Consider the following 15,611-nt stretch of genomic DNA (forward strand, 5'->3'; position numbering starts at 1 on the left):
CATTATTACAGAGGTGGTGAGTGATAATGATGGTTTTCTTACTATTTGATTCGTTGGATTTTCAGTCAGTCAAGACAAACACTTTGGATCATTCCAGGATTTATTGTTGGTTAAGCAGTTGATAGGTGTATTCCATTATCCCATCTTACATGACAGACATGACAGTCCGGGGGGGGGGGGACTCTTTAGTAATTTTCAAGACCAGGCTTAAAACTTTCCTGTATGACAGAGCTTATCGTTAAAAAGTTAAAGTCCTCTACTCTTTAGCTATGCTGTTATAGGCTTAGGCTACTGGGGGAAGGACTGGGCTTCTCTCTCTCTCTCGCTCTTGCTTGCTCTCCCTTCCTCCCCCCTTGCATGCACTGTTGTTTTTAGTGGAAGGACGAAATGTTTGTTGCACAGTGGTATAATTCAATCAGGTGCTTGATCCAAAACAGGTAATATAAAATAATCTAAGAAAAATACATGTTTTGCATGAAATATTTAACAAAAAAATGGTGTAAAACTGTACACCAATTTAGAACTTCTTGATAGTTCTTCTTTTAAGTGACACATGAGAATGACTTAGAACAAAACTTAGCTACCCTCCTGATTAAGTAAAAACCAAGGTGTTTTAAGTTGGTCCAGAACTGATTTTTTTTACAGTCCACTGTTCATGCATGTAGGAATGTATGTTGCAGTTTGTTTGACTGCAGGTAACCTACACTCAAATCAGCATACAAAATGCTGAATTTTATTTAATTTGATATTCTCGTTTAATCATCCATCCATCCATTATCCATAGGACATTGCAATGTTAAAGTGGTTTGTTTCATATTTTCAAACATCAGCCATACTAGTTTAAGTCAAATAAGCATCTGTTAATATATGAATAACATTTGCAATTATGAAGCTTTCTACAAGTGAATGTGAGTGCAGTTATTTCAGTAGGTTCCTCATAATGCTAATTGAGGAGCCTCTATAACCACCACCAAAATGGTTCCAGTGATTAAGATAGTGGAAGAGCTGGTAAAGCTGATTTCTCTTTTCAAATCCAGGTTCCTTGGGAATCTTTTCATGGTAAGCAGAGTAAAAAGAACTGTTGAATCCACCAAACATCCCCGCAATGCCCAGCTCATACTCTGAATGGCCATAGAAGGAAGCAGGGTCAAAGATGACAGGCCCTTCTGCACACTGTGCCACATTTCCTCCCCATAAATCCCCATGGAGGAGAGCAGGGACGATTTCTACATCTTTGAAAAACTGTGGGATCTTCAGCTGCACATAGAGACAATATGTCTGCAGTTTCTGATCATTTTCACAAGCATAAAGACATGTTTTGTTTGTGAAAAGTTTACCTGCAGCTTGGCCCATAACTCTCTGGCTTCTCTATCTCCATAGGATTTCTCCACCATGTTAAGCTGTTGCTGCAGTCGCTGCTGAGAGTAAAATGTCACCCAGTCATCTTGCCACTCATTGTTCTGGAGAGAAAACAAAAGGGAAAGTTGCAATGACATTCCTAGTGATGAATGTAAGGTGCTTGAGAATTTACATATGGGCTCCAGATGCTCTACAGTTTAAAGACCACCATACAGTCCACTGTCACCTAGCCTAAAGATTGGAATATACTTATATAACATATATTACCTGTGGTAGATATCCACAACATGTGGTGACACTGAAGCCAAATTTTTCAATAGCATTCATCTCCCCTTGGCCAGCTCCTTTTCCTGTGTAACATACAACAAGTAAAACACAGCTAAATCTGAATCTGCCCGCAAGTTACTGTTTCACTTAAAATGTGACAGTTTGCTGTTATTCATTTGTGCCAATAATGGCAGGAGAGCACATTTGCATATGTAATTCTAATTAAAATCTAATTTAAAGTGATTTACCTACTGTCTGCTGCTCTTTCATTAACTTTTCCATCTTTCTCTTGTTGTGAAGATGCAGATCTGCCAGCTGCTCTCCTAGTTGCTTTGAGTGCCTGCACATTGCATTTTTGAAAAAATAAAAAAATAAAACCTAAACAAGATTTCATTACAAATAGACAAAGAGTTTATAGAGCTGGAATGCAGTCTGCTATATTTTGACACTGCTCTCCATTCAGACCTTTCGGCAATGAGCAAAGTGTACTTACTTGCTAAGACCTCTCATGTCCAGATGCTCCATCACAAACAGACATCCTCCCTTGTCGAGCTCGATCACCTTCACAGGTTTGGGGACTTTAACAGTTTCTGTCTTTAAAATGGCTTCCAAACTGGCCATCTCCCCATCAAACATCAATTTGGCCTGTATAAAGCAATAGCGTTGAATGTAAGCATGAAAAGCATGTCGTTTGGCTGCTGACCAAATAAACAACGTTCTTCGTCGCGCTGCTTTTCTATTCAGACATACATGAATTCAGACACGAACTAAAATATGTGTTATTGTTACAAACTGACGATTAAAATAAACATCCTAATAAAATACCTCACTCTTGTGATTCATCTTCACAAACACTCTCCCAGTGTCAGTGTCGTAGCTCTGGCCCTCGCTGATACATCCACCTCCTGAGTGACCAGTTAACTTCAGCGTGGTTGTCCCCAACTCCTTCTTTAACTTGGCCTCCATGTTTCAGGCCCAAAGTCAGTCCCGGTGGACACGGGCAGTGCCAGCTACTGTCAAAGTCTGCCGGGGGCGTTTTCGATGTTTACCGTCGACTCGTGTTAACTCCCGGTGACCCTACTCATTCTGGTGGCGAACTTGTTTTTCTTCCGCTGTGAATACGTCACCGTGACCATAGCCAATAAGAAGCCGGAAAGAACTGACTGACGTACTCTCCGGCCTATCACCGCGTCGCATCGCAACCATTGGAGCGTCGCCATGGTACCAGGTCCGGCGGCTAGCTGGGCTGCATGCTAACCTCTGCTGAAAAACCGACATGACTAAAAATGAAACGTGTTTGCTACTTGGAGCAACTGGCGTCGGAAAAACGTTGTTGCTGAAACGTCTACAAAATATCCTTTTGTGCCAAACTACATGTTTTGAGCTAGAATTAGAGAAAAGTATAAAAATGCTTTGAACTGAAAATGTATCTTAAATGTAGGTCGATTAGCGTCACAAGTAGTAAGGTAAATCACGCTAACACTCAGGCGTAATAAATCGCAGCAAGCTACTTTAATATAGATTTTTACAGTTCAGTTCATCTCACAATGAATGTTACATTTTTCAGCTTGTATTCAAACTATTAAAAGGAGAATGCATTTTGTTGTGCTGTTAAACTGTGTTGCGATATACAGAACAGTCAGCACAACCTCACAGTTGTGGCTAAAATAGCAGAAACAGTCAAAATGTGTATATTTAGCACCACTATCGATCCAAACTTGAATATGAGTACATTTGCAAAACTTCCTTTTCCAGACATGCATATGACATATATTAGTGGTCACAGTAGTTAATAAGGTAAATTATAGGAGATTGAAATCGAAAAACATGTACGTCAATATGGCATTTTTGTAACTTGAGAAATATCTGAACAGATTAAATATTGGACAGAGTTTATTTTTGCTTATTCATTTGAAGATTTTTTTTTCCTAACGGATTTTGTTTACAGATCACCTTGCATGGTTTGGGTGAACTGGGGTCACCTCCTTCTACCCTGCCTACAGTAAGTGATGATATAGTAGATTCAATAATGAGTTTCCTGGCTTTGCCTTGATTTGACAGTCGATCCATGTAACGCCTCTCTTTTAACCTCTACAGGTAGGAACCAATCTTACAGACCTGACACTAAAGAAGAAGAAAGTGACAGTGCGTGAGCTTGGAGGCTGCATGGGCCCTATATGGCCCAGTTACTTCCAAGACTGCTCCTCTGTTATTGTATGTTTTTTGCATACATGCTGCTATGTGTTAGCAACGTAATATAGACATGACAAGACTGACTGTTAGAATTATATGACTGAATTTTTCTTTCATAGTTTATGGTGGATTCAGCTAACATCGCTCAGGTATCCGCCTCATGTATCCAGCTGCTGTCAGTGCTCTCTGCCGAGCCTCTACGCAGTGCTTCTGTGCTTATTCTCTTCAATAAGAGGTAACAATCCCCCCAATCACCACATTCACTTTCAATGCAAGTTGATTGTGGGAGTCAGCAGGTTGGCACATGTAGTGCATATTTCCTTATTCGTGTTTTATTCCCATTTTCCAGGGACATGCCTTGCACCATGAGTCTTATAGAGATTAAGTCAATATTCAGAATGGATGACATCATTGCATCTGCTACTCAGCCAATCACAACATTGGAAATCAGTGCCCGATCTGGACAGGGACTACAGGAGGTGCTCATCTGGCTGGAATCCATCACGGTCAAGTGACCTTTTCTATGCCTTTTACTTATAAAGTGACACTGCTTTCTTTGAATATGATTTCCAGCCTTGCGGCAAGAAATGTCAGGATCATCAGTGCACTAAGACTGGGCTTAGTGTTTAACTGTGAAAAATGGCAAAACGTATGACAAGAAAAACTTGTGTCTTTGGTACAAAATGAAATATGGTGACTTCTCATTTGGTTGCATGGAGGAGATGGTCTCTTAATGATATATGACTATATGGGATAGTTGTGAGGTTGATCACTGAAATATTTAATAAATCAGCAATACTGTGGGTCTTATTTGCAGTAATGGCTAGTGGTCACTTTTACTAATTTACACCCAACTAGATAAACCATAAATATGAAGGATTCATGACTAGTACGTAATCACAAAATAATGTGAATAATAAATGTCAAACTAATTGGTGTGTTGGGATGCATGATAGTAGTAATACGTTTCTACCAGCAGGAGGCATAACAGTTATGGAACTGCTATTGGGTGTGTCTGTGTTAAAGATTTCATGTCAAATATATTTATATCAAGGGATATGAGAAAATATAAAGTAATTAAATCAACTGAAGAATGAAGCAGTTATGATGATATCCTTATATTTGATGAGAGTCGGTGGTTCACAGGCAATGAATAAAACTCATGATTGATATATTTTCTAATGTTTCCTTGTTCATAGTGAATTCTGAAACACATACAGTCCTCTGTAATTATAATTTCATTCACCTAACCCCAGCAACTAATTTCAACATGGTAAAATAATTGTTTAACAGCAATTCTGGTCCATCAGAAGCGCCACAGAATAAATGATATAGCTTAATGCAATTAATAGAGCAGTACATGTCTTTAAGAAACAGTTTCCAGTTATTTGAAATCTCCTTTTAGGATGCAGCGTATATAGTAGCAGCCAGCAAAACCAGTCATGCTAACAGTTGAGAGTGTAGACTCGTTGACTAACTGAAAAGCCATAATACATTTTCCAGGTTATGGTTGTGTAGAGAAAACAAAATACTATAAAACTGTGCTTTTGTGTAAGTGTGTATCTGAATCACAGTAGCGATAGGTTATGGCCATAGAAAGTTTTACATGACACTCATATTTATGATGCAAAGGTGTTATCTCTTGGGGAAGGCTGTTATGAGGAACAGAACCAGCTTGCATCATTCTACGGGTTACTATATTAAAATATAAAAACAACTAAGAATAGGGTTTTCATAGAAGTCCTTGGCGCTACAGTTCAGTTTGCAGTTAGAGAGATGTTTCAAGAATACAACCTAATGGCATTCCTCTTTACTAAGATGTTTCTCTCCGGTTTAGTTGACCCTCATAGGAAAGGGTTCTGACTGCTCTGTGCTGCCTGTGATCCCGAAGCCTGAGAGCTGGCCGAAGAGAAAGGTAATAAGGGCTCAGGGAGGTTCCCTGGCAGGTCCAGACCAGGCTGGGTTGGGTGAGTCTGTGACGAGGGGAGACTGGCAGGCTGGTGGCTCATGGGCAGAGGCAAGGAGGCACTGTATGGAAGAGAAGTGGTTTGAGGAGCCAAAGAGGTGGAGCCCATCTGATTCAGAGTTAGTTTGGGCTGCTCAGTTTGGAATGGATTGGTAGTTGAAGGAGCGCTCAGCCCTGGACAGAGAGAAACCAAGTACATTAGGTTATTGAAATTAGAATAATCATTTCTGACAATGGAATAAATCAAGCACTGCTAACGTTTACCCTGCCTGATGTTATGAATCCTCACCCTAACACATGGCACTTTTGAAGCTCAGGCGGCTAAACTGACTCTAGTAGTGACAATAGATATCAATTTGTCTGTCGATCTACCTATCTGTATTTCTGAGAAAATAAGGTGTGTATTTCAATGTTATGCAAAACTTGATGCTGATGTAATTAATAATCTGAGCCCAGTGGAAGAAAATGCTGAATCTGCACTACACAATGAGCTGTACTTGCAATATGCAACTAATGAAATGATAGAGTAATAGTTGCAACACAGGAAAAAGGCAGTCCACACATAGCTGTAAGGCTGTGTGACTTCTGTAATACTGATATCTCGGGCTACTTTTCCTTTATCTCTCCAGCAGCTGGACTGACGTGAAAGATTGGTCGGCCTGCCACTGGACCTGGTGCTATTGTAGATACAACTATATCGCCACACCTTTTTCTCCAAATACATCATTTTTAATCCATACAGAAAAATATGGATATGAAAGCTAAAAAGTACGTCTATGACATGGCTGGCAATACAATATGCAAAAAAAAAAAAATTATAATAATCCATTTAACTGGCTTCATTATGCAACATGTTGGGGAGATCGAGGGTTGTAACTGTCAGCCACTTCACTGGTCTTTCCATGGGAAAAACAAAATGAGGATTGCAGCTCTAGTTGGTACTAAAGTTATTACCTGATAAAAAGGGGTTCTTGGTCTTGGCTGGAGGATTGGCAGGGATCAAGCTTTCCAAGTTTACCAAGGATACTCCTGTGGGGCCAAGGAAAGACTCGGGTGTGCGGCAAGTACGAGGGCTGGGGGCAGCCAGGCTTTCCCCAAGACATGACAGGTCAAAGAGCTCAGGACTGTCCTCCCTTCTGCCGTTGACATTCACCTGACCTCCATCCATGGCCGCATCAAACAGATCCCCATCTAACAAAGTGAAAAAAATCAAAAAAAGTTCAGCGGTGACAAGTAGGTGGGATACTCAGAATCAGCAGAAGAGAATGAGAAAGAAAAAGTACAACATTTACCTGAGGGGCTTCCAGCTCGGGGATAAGGTTCTGTGTCAGCTCCCTCTGCTGTTGATCTTTCTGATGGCAGGGCTGAGAATGGATCAACTCTCGCAGAGGCTAAATAAAATCCAATAAAACATCATTATTGTGAGATATTTAACTTTAACATTTCTTTCGCTGGGCTGTATCAGTGCATGCACATTACAGACACCTGTGTTTGCAGGAAAAGCCCATGCCCGGTCAGTGGCAGCGAGACTGGAGACATTGTTTGGCTGGCCATCCCAGGAGTCAGCTGGGGGCTCCCATGGTGGAGGAGGGCTGTTGGAGGTTGGTGGGACCATCCAAGAAGAATCTCCTGTTGAGGTGTTAGTGCTGCCCTCTTCAATTACATCATGCATCAGGGTGATTACCAATCAGTCCTCACAGAATACACATTTTACCATAAACATTCACTACATATTCACACTAGACAACTCAAGGCTCACCCAGGGAGTCCCAGGGGTCTGTGCCCCTTGGTTGAGCTGCAGCCTGGTGAGCAGCATTATTCCAGCGAAGGTCACCAGAGGGCAGATCTGAGGGCACGGCAAAAACATCTACCAGGTCCATGAAGGCGGTCTGTAAACGTCAACAAAAACCATCATTTCCTTGCTTCCGCAACCAACAACTCTTTCTCGTTTCCTTGATGACCTGATTTGTATTAACAGACAGGTTTAAAACAGGTTTTTACAGCATAGCTCAGGTCTGAGATATGACACCTGAACAAACCCAGCAACTCTGCCCTTTGTCATCATGATATAGTATTATAGTTGATTTGGTTGAGATCCTCAGGCGATTAAAAAAAAAAAATCAAATATATCTTTATACCTCATCATCCCCATTGAGATATTCCAAACCCAAATATTTCATACCCCGCCTTTGGACTCCATCTGACGCTTGCTCTCCTCCAAAGCTTTCTGGAGCATTGACTCATCTCCTTGGCGACTGAGTTGCTCCTGTGGACAGACACAGCCACATGGATGCCTTTGGGTATGACCGCTTCTGGCAAAATTCACATACTGTCACTTTATAATACATTTATGACACAATGGTGAAATACTGGCACAAAAACTAGCAGCTTGTATTATTTTTTTTCTCTTGGCCAACATATCTGCCCGCATTCTTAGACTAGAATATTCTCTATTCAATGAGAGGAAAGGATCACTGTGCCCTCTCACAGAGCAGCTCTATTGTGCTATCATTTTTACTGACACAGGGAGGGACAGAAAAGGGAGGGAAAAGACAAAGAGACAAAGTGAGGCAGCAAGAGACAAAAAGAGGCACGGTACAATGGTTTTCTGATTTAGCACATCTGAGTGATAGATATACAACTTTAAAAAAGAGGCAGGTGTGTAAACCTGGGGGAGTAGTCCCCACCACACATAGATCACATGACAAGTTGTCATGGTGACTGGCAGTAGCGGTTTGAAGAAGTCAGTGACCCCAAGCAGTCCTACCTGCTGGTGCTCCTCCTTGCTCAGGCTAAGGGCCAACTGGAGCTGGGTTTCTTCATCCATATCCAGCGTGGCAGGTGGATGTTGCACTGGCTGCACAAGTGTTAACCAGGGAGAGTACATGCACAATCAGTAATATTTCTTAGGCATCCTCCCAGTGCATTTCATGCAATCCTACATGTGTCCCAGGAGGAATAAAGGGGTCAGTCAAAGCCTTTGCTCTGCCATGACACCACACCAGAAAAAACTCAAAGTGGCTGAGAGGGGTGTCTCCAAGTACTGCTCTGAGTAGAGGTATCTATTGGTTAGTGGAAGAGACGGATGAAGTGATTAGTCTCTGGAAAAGGCTGTGTGTCCTTTTGCTGTTTAAAAGTGAGTTTGGTTTGGCATGGTTCAAATACAGAGAAGAGTGGAGTACATGCGTTTGTTTCAGAGACGGACAAAAACCAGACAGTGACATTGTTTTTAGTGCACAACAGAAGTTGTCCTTTCAGGGCAGAAGGTGCGTATGGAGGATCATCCCATTACCCCAGTGCATATATACCTTCTGTGCCTCCTCCTTGCTGAGGTTCATAGCGATCTGGAGCTGGGTCTGTTCATCAATGTCCACAGTGGGAGGTTGCTAAAGTTAAGCAGGAAGGATTAGAGGGAAGACTAATCAAAGGGAAAGGAAAAACCAACCTTGAATTTGCTTAAGTGATTCAAGAAATTATTCTAAGAATACTGTGATTCACAGAGATTTAAACTTGGTTCGATCTACGATCTAATATGTAGATCTAAATTTGATCATCAAAATTACAACCGATCTCTTAATTACATTATCGGAAACTGTTGCGTACTGTAATTTATTTCTATAATAGCCGAGCAGAGGTCAAACAGGGCAACAGCTGCCTGAGCCATGGAGACTGGGGAGGGGCAGGGGGGTGGTGCTCAGGAGTGAATCAATGCACACATCCTGTCTGGCTTCTCACTCTCAACTCACAGTGTCCTCGCTCTTCAGCACAGCTCACACTGATTGGTCAAAGTGCCATTAATGACCACATCAGGGAGAGAGTTGATGATATCACATTCTGGGAAATGGTGGTATGGTGCAGGGAGCAGGACTGCTTCACCAGTAGTGTCAAACGCACGTGTGAGAGGCCTTTGATGACTTATTGTAGATTTACAACCTAAAATGTCGGCAGCAGGGCAACTAAGGAGCCACTTTCTGTCAGGGGCATGTGCTGGAAAGACAAGAGATTTGTCTCCAGTGTGTGTTTGTGTGTGTGTGTGTGTGTGTGTGTGTGTGTGTATGTGTGTGTGTGTGTGTGTGTGTGTGTGTGTGTGTGTGTATGTGTGTTAGCTCAGTGAGAGATACCTTTTCACTTTCTTCTCGGCTCATAGCCAGGGCCAGCTGCAGCTGCAGCTCCTCTTCTCCACTGGTCGTGGGCCGAGCTTGCTCCAGGTCAGGAGCGAGATGAGGAGAGGAAGAGGAGGCTATGGAGACAGAGGAAGAGCAGTGTTTACTGACGAAGGAGCAGTAAGATGTAAACAGGAATGTTAACAGACAGGAAATAGAGGGCGAAGAAGACGGAAGGCAAATACAGACAGACCATAGGCTGATTTTTTACACTGAAAAAGAGCTGGCGCTGTTGATGCATGTTAATTTTTTTCCATTGCTTGTTGTTTAGGGCCTTTGCTGGCATTGCTTGCCACGGTCTGCCTAACTCAGCTTGCATAGAAAACAATGGTGCGCCTGTGTAGAGAGTTAGGGTGGTGGAGAGGGGGTGGATGGGTTGGAGTGGGGCCCACCTTATTACCCCAAATCCGCTGGGTAGGATTCAGGTCCAGGTTTGAGGAGGAGGGGTGTTGGGGGTCTTGGCTATACACCAGTCAGGGTGCCAGGCTGTAGGTCATGGGGCTAAAAGAAGTGCAGCAGGCTACACGTTGGCAAAGTCAGGTCTCAGAAACCAAAACCAATCGCTTCCACTATGTTGCCCTTCAATAACCGTCTCCACTGGAATGCTCGCTGGCCGGTAGCTGACGCCAACTATCCTGACCCACATCCATCAGCACCAACCCTTCAGCCAAACACTGGTGCCCAGGAATCTCGAAGAAACCACCACTATCCTCTTTACCTTTAAAATCATCCAGTGGAGAGCAAGAAGCTGTGTTGCAAAAACTGGAATTTCTGCATTTACACAGGGTGGTGACACACAGCCATGGACAAAAAACTGCCCCTACACACACACACACACACAAGTTTGGTCACTAACTCATCTTCCAAGTATTTAAACACGTGTAGCCCGCTCAGAGTTCTGACTCTTTGTCATATAATCAGGTTGTTCTAAAACCGTTCCTATTTAGATAACGATCAAATGATTTCCTTGCTATCACTTAAGTGTGAAACCGTTGTGGTTATACAGCATGAAATCCAGATTTCACCTGTGTTTGTTTCATTCTACAAAGAGTTGTTGTACTGTAGCATCAAAAGCTCAGATGTGGTAAATAGCGACGTTGCCACTGGCACACATTCTGACCCCAAGAATTATGCAGGGAACATCTATCAAGTGGAAAATATATTGGTGAAAAAAAACGTTAGAGGCCTTTGTGGCATTAAACTACACGTGACCTGTGGGCATAAAGCTGCACGATCAATCAGGCCGCAGACATCAAAATACAAGAGAATAACTGGTGCCCTCACGAAACAACAGCTCTGCTGGTGCCTGTCACATCTTAACTAAAACCACACAGACCACACGCACAAGTGCCAATATGTATGTTACATTGGAGTAGTAAAGTAAACAGAGTCTCCAGTTGAGGTCTCACATTAGACTGAAACAAGCCCAAACGGGGCCTCTCCTCTTTTGTAAATTCAGTTTAGCTGACGTGACAGTAAACAGGAGAATGAGTGGAATGCAGATGTTCAACCAACAGTAGACAGTGACAATATCTACTAAAACACAAAGAGCGAGCAATAAATATTTATCAAAGCTTTAATTTTAGTATTTAAATAGCATCTGTATCAATGAGAGCTGATGTTAAAAACCTGGAGGGACTGGATATATATAGTAGATGGTGATTCAATACATTTTCTCTTTCCTGTCACAACATGGAGAATCATGAAGTGAGTGACAAACATGTGACGTAGCAAAGTGCTTTCCTAAGAAATGAAGCCATCATATGCCACAGGCAACATTCAGGTTCATTCTTTCATATAATTGTGTACTTTGAGGGAACAAAGTGATGCTAAATTTGGAGATAGGCGTGCTCGTGTTTCATAGAGGCCGTATCACATTTGTATTACGTATCATGTTGCTGCTACTCACAGTGAGAGGACGGCGAGCCTCTGCACCTCCTGGTATCATCCCCATAAACCCCTGCAGAGCTGATGCGTTGTCCTGAGTACGGAGGAGGCAAGGAGCCGGAGCTTATGCTGCTGGTGACCCCCGCCATGCGTGTCTTGGTCTTCAGCGCCTGGCTCCTTTCCCTCTTCAGTTTTTCCTCATCCCTCAACAGAGCCACCAGCTGCTTGGCCTTCTCTCGGACATTGATGCCCTGGTCACGTCCATCTCGGTCTATGTACTGGAAGTCTCTCAGTGTCTGGATGGTGTGTATGTTCTCTCGGCACTCCTGGGTCACACGCTCAGAGCCCGTTTTGATCAAGTAATCCAGCAGGGTGAGTGCCTTATATACATGGCGCCAGTTTTTACCGTGGTCATTGAGCCGCTTCCAGATCATACCCATAACCTCAGTGAAAGCCAATACGTTGAAGGTCAGGTCCGCAATTTCTGACATGAGAGAGCTGGGAGGCCCCCAGTGGTCATTGGAGGTGGCCTCTCGGACCTTGATCTCAGCCTCTGTGTAGTTGTTGACCATATTTTTCATCTGGCGGCGAAGCGACGAGGTCTGCATGATGGCAAACGGTGTTTTGTGGGAGGCAAAAGAAAAAGTCTAACGACAGCAGGCCAGCCCACTGTGTCACCTCAGGCAGGGTGGCCCGTGAGTAATCAGTACAACCGAAAGGCGCAGCAAAGTCGTCCTCCTCTTGATAAATTCAGGAACATCTGCAAGTGTATTCCTGCTGGAGAGAGACACACAAATTAGATGTACAGACAGAGTCTATTTTCCTTCAGTAAATCATTAACGGAAAGAACTTATAAAATGCACTAGTGTTGTTCCTCCCTCTGTTTGCCTTTGCAAACAATTATAGGTCAACTCCCACATTTTTTTTTTCACTCGGTAATTGTTTTTGGAAGAAGAGGAACACCTCAGCACCTCAACAGAATTTGAATCACATCACCTGGTTTCAATTTTCCAACCTGAACAGAAGGAGTATACAGTGTGTGGCTTCTGAGTCAGCAGCTTGTCCTTTATTTCATAAATTAAATGTAAAGTCTTCCCTGCAGAGGAACTGCTGGTTGGTTGGTCACCCTGCCCATGTAGAGATTGGTCTTATCAGAAAAGGGAGGGGCCTCCACCTCTTCTGTTTTTCTGACCTGATTACATCATCACAGCAGCAGCAGCATTAGAAAACCCTCAAAACTGTAACAAAACCGCCCGACTCCTACACAGGTACCACAACTTCCAACAGTTTCCGTTTTTTTGTCGTGTTTTTGCTTAATTATTCAAGATACTGAAAAATGAACTCTTTTGTCCTATTTTTTCAGAGATGAGTGCATAAACTCTCAAGCCCTTATCTATTTGATCTATCCAAATCCTCATGTGGATGATGAATCCCTTCACTTGAGAGTCAAACTCCATTATGAGTAAGCACTTCTGAAATATTATAAAGGGACATGAGAAGAGAGACGTGTTGTAACGGTTTATTGATTCCTTGAGGCAGTGAGATATTGCTTGTGATAAAAAAGCTATTTAATGTGTATAATGATGTACAGTATGCATTAACCCTTTCTACAGATTTTTTTTTTAAAAGCAGGCCGACTTTCATACTATGAATAAAAAGACTTCTGCAGTGGGTTGGCCTAAAATATCTGACACGCTTTGGAAAACTTCTTGTGCTGTAAGAGAGCTACAAATAGAATATTAGTAGTGAGTGTCCAAATGTTTGTGGTCAGCTGACCGTAGGTTAAATCGATTGGCCAGTTATTTCCCTTATCTGCTGCTTCCTGGTTCCTGGGATTATCCAGCTGCAGACTGCTGTGTGGGAAAATAACTAGAAAGCCAACTAAAGTGCTGGAACTATCCTGTCAATAAAAAGTGTACAAACCTGAGCTAATGAGAGAGAGAGGTGTTGGAACAGGAAGATCAAAACCTCGGTGTGGAAATTAAATTCTCCTTTCCGGCAGGATTTCTGATTTGCCTTCATTACTGTCCCACTCAGAGCAGCAAAACTCGTTTGGTGCCATATCTGGCACTTTAGTGCAAGAGTGACACATTGCTATCACATAACTCTGATTTTAACAGCAGCCACATACAGTCACTCTTCAAAATGAGATTAAAGATCCCTCACAGACTGAGTAGGAAATGTGACCTTGACATAGAGACACATTTCTCCAGAGTTTCAAAGCAGTCTGAAATCCAATCCATCCCTAAAGCACATCCTGGTGTGTCAGATCGTTTCCTTAAAACACTCATAAACTCTATAAGAAGAGCTGCTCCCAGATCAGGCCTACAGACTTGCACAGGTATGTACGCTTCTCGTGCCCTACAGATATGTTTATGGAAAAGCAGCCAATTCCTGGATTTTCCCTGGATTCAATTCATTTTAAGAAAATGTCCCTAACTGAGACGATCGGATCCATTGTGATCATTCACGTTGCGTCAAAACGATCCGGTGAGCAGAGTAACCGTGACTCAGCTGCCGTTACCGAGTTTAAAAGTTAACAATCTCAACAACTCCAGACAAAAGAAACACAAACAACCAGGGCGTTTCGACGTCGCCACTTTTGGCTCCTACCTTCAAGACATAGCGCCTTCGCCGGCGTCCCAACTTGGCCGGAGAGGGAGAGACGCCTCCGCCGCTCGGGCTCGTCCCGCAGCAGCTCTCGGGCCGGAGGAGGAGACGAAGTACTGCGAGGACTCAAACTGAATCCAAAAGCAACAATAAAAAAAAAACCCCAAAAAAACAAAACAAGAGCACAACAATCGAAACCAAACCAAAGGAGGATGCGTTGGCTTGTTATCAAACTAAGTTCAGAGGGTGCATGACACAGATCCAGGTCCAGGCGCTGGGTTTGCAGATGGCCCAGCCCACCCTCTCCTGTCCGTCCACTGAAACACAAACACACACACACACACACAAAAAATGGATGGAGGGACATTGGAGAGGAGGGAGGGGAGGCTGCTCGGTACACGCAGAGTCAGACTTAACCCTTTCACCGACGGAGAGAGAGGCATGCATGCATGCTGCTGACTGGGAGCAGGTGATCACCACGCTGTAATATCTTTATCACATCATATATCACATGCACAAATCAAAGTGGAAGTCGTATGACGTCATCTGAACACAGACCCCCGCAGCCAGACAGGTATGGCGATGTTACAGTCCTGCACTCAATAAAAACCACTGGATATGTAAAATCACCACAGACGCTATGGTTCCCTGCAGCAGAAAGGCTGTGCTGCAACAATGGGGATGTCAGAGTGAGTGAACGTGTGTCCCGGGGGGATTCAACTAAGAACCACATTCCCTTTTCAGCAGCTCCATCACCGCATCTCAACTCCTTACTTATTTATCACCGCTAATGGGATGTTGTGTGAAGACACATCTTTATAGTTGTACCATGTATTTATACGGGCTTGGATTCAGTACTTGGTCCAAAGTAAGTGATCTTCAGCACCCTGCGAGGCCTATAAGAGCTGATCATATCACACTTTTGACTAAAGGATGATTACCTAACTGAAGGAGATGCAGCAAGACAGAATGGTGGCCCTCCTGGCTGGCTGACTGAGCAGGATATACAGGAAATACCAGCTCCACCTTGAAACAATAAAGGCAGGGCTCTTAGAGGTGTATAGGAATTAAAGGTTCATTAAGCGCTGAAAGTACTTTTGGAAAGAAACTATGGGGGGATTTATCTGGGTCTGCCATAAGGTTTGAATAAGTTTGTCAGAGGACTC

At 43.1% G+C, this 15,611-nt stretch overlaps 3 protein-coding genes across 6 annotated transcripts; 1 reads left to right on the forward strand and 2 right to left on the reverse strand.

Annotated features, from left to right (window-relative positions):
* Positions 1 to 88: 88 nt before the first annotated feature.
* fn3krp (fructosamine 3 kinase related protein) lies at positions 89 to 2,707 on the reverse strand. Its single transcript, XM_029507878.1, has 6 exons — positions 2,452 to 2,707; positions 2,120 to 2,271; positions 1,875 to 1,966; positions 1,627 to 1,709; positions 1,338 to 1,460; positions 89 to 1,257 (listed from the first exon to the last, which is right to left on the reverse strand). Exons 1-6 carry the CDS (start codon positions 2,590 to 2,592, stop codon positions 919 to 921), a joined length of 930 nt encoding a protein of 309 aa, XP_029363738.1. The 5' UTR covers positions 2,593 to 2,707; the 3' UTR covers positions 89 to 918.
* A 160-nt stretch (positions 2,708 to 2,867) lies between these two features.
* arl16 (ADP-ribosylation factor-like 16) lies at positions 2,868 to 4,973 on the forward strand. Its single transcript, XM_029509012.1, has 5 exons — positions 2,868 to 2,978; positions 3,573 to 3,628; positions 3,724 to 3,840; positions 3,939 to 4,054; positions 4,169 to 4,973. The coding sequence occupies exons 1-5, from the start codon at positions 2,903 to 2,905 to the stop codon at positions 4,332 to 4,334; spliced, it is 531 nt and encodes a 176-aa protein (XP_029364872.1). The 5' UTR covers positions 2,868 to 2,902; the 3' UTR covers positions 4,335 to 4,973.
* Positions 3,145 to 14,779, reverse strand: epn3a (epsin 3a). 4 transcript variants are annotated; one of them, XM_029509010.1, is made up of 11 exons: positions 14,449 to 14,779; positions 11,858 to 12,612; positions 9,907 to 10,025; positions 9,094 to 9,171; positions 8,553 to 8,642; positions 7,968 to 8,051; positions 7,545 to 7,674; positions 7,271 to 7,414; positions 7,078 to 7,176; positions 6,740 to 6,976; positions 3,145 to 5,959 (listed from the first exon to the last, which is right to left on the reverse strand). In XM_029509010.1, the coding sequence occupies exons 2-11, from the start codon at positions 12,441 to 12,443 to the stop codon at positions 5,664 to 5,666; spliced, it is 1,863 nt and encodes a 620-aa protein (XP_029364870.1). In that variant the 5' UTR covers positions 12,444 to 12,612; positions 14,449 to 14,779; the 3' UTR covers positions 3,145 to 5,663. The 4 variants fall into 4 exon arrangements, with proteins under 4 accessions (XP_029364870.1, XP_029364871.1, XP_029364869.1 ...); XM_029509009.1 differs by having other exon boundaries at positions 3,146 to 5,959; positions 7,271 to 7,438; positions 11,858 to 12,609; XM_029509007.1 differs by having other exon boundaries at positions 3,146 to 5,959; positions 7,271 to 7,438.
* Positions 14,780 to 15,611: the final 832 nt, after the last annotated feature.

The sequence above is a fragment of the Echeneis naucrates genome, chromosome 8, assembly GCF_900963305.1.
Source record: "Echeneis naucrates chromosome 8, fEcheNa1.1, whole genome shotgun sequence".
NCBI classification, from domain to species: Eukaryota; Metazoa; Chordata; class Actinopteri; order Carangiformes; family Echeneidae; genus Echeneis; species Echeneis naucrates.

Coding starts and splice junctions, on each gene's coding strand:
- fn3krp (XM_029507878.1), bottom strand. CDS start 2,592: ATGGAGGCCAAGTTAAAGAAGGAGTTGGGGACAACCACGCTGAAGTTA. Junction 1,710..1,874: donor GAAAGAGCAGCAGACAGTAG/GTAAATCACTTT, acceptor TATGTTACACAG/GAAAAGGAGCTGGCCAAGGG. Junction 1,258..1,337: donor AGTTATGGGCCAAGCTGCAG/GTAAACTTTTCA, acceptor CTCTATGTGCAG/CTGAAGATCCCACAGTTTTT.
- arl16 (XM_029509012.1), top strand. CDS start 2,903: ATGACTAAAAATGAAACGTGTTTGCTACTTGGAGCAACTGGCGTCGGA. Junction 2,979..3,572: donor GTTGCTGAAACGTCTACAAA/ATATCCTTTTGT, acceptor GATTTTGTTTAC/AGATCACCTTGCATGGTTTG. Junction 4,055..4,168: donor CTTATTCTCTTCAATAAGAG/GTAACAATCCCC, acceptor CCCATTTTCCAG/GGACATGCCTTGCACCATGA.
- epn3a (XM_029509009.1), bottom strand. CDS start 12,443: ATGCAGACCTCGTCGCTTCGCCGCCAGATGAAAAATATGGTCAACAAC. Junction 8,643..9,093: donor GCAAGGAGGAGGCACAGAAG/GTATATATGCAC, acceptor ACACTTGTGCAG/CCAGTGCAACATCCACCTGC. Junction 7,675..7,967: donor AGATGGAGTCCAAAGGCGGG/GTATGAAATATT, acceptor TGACGTTTACAG/ACCGCCTTCATGGACCTGGT.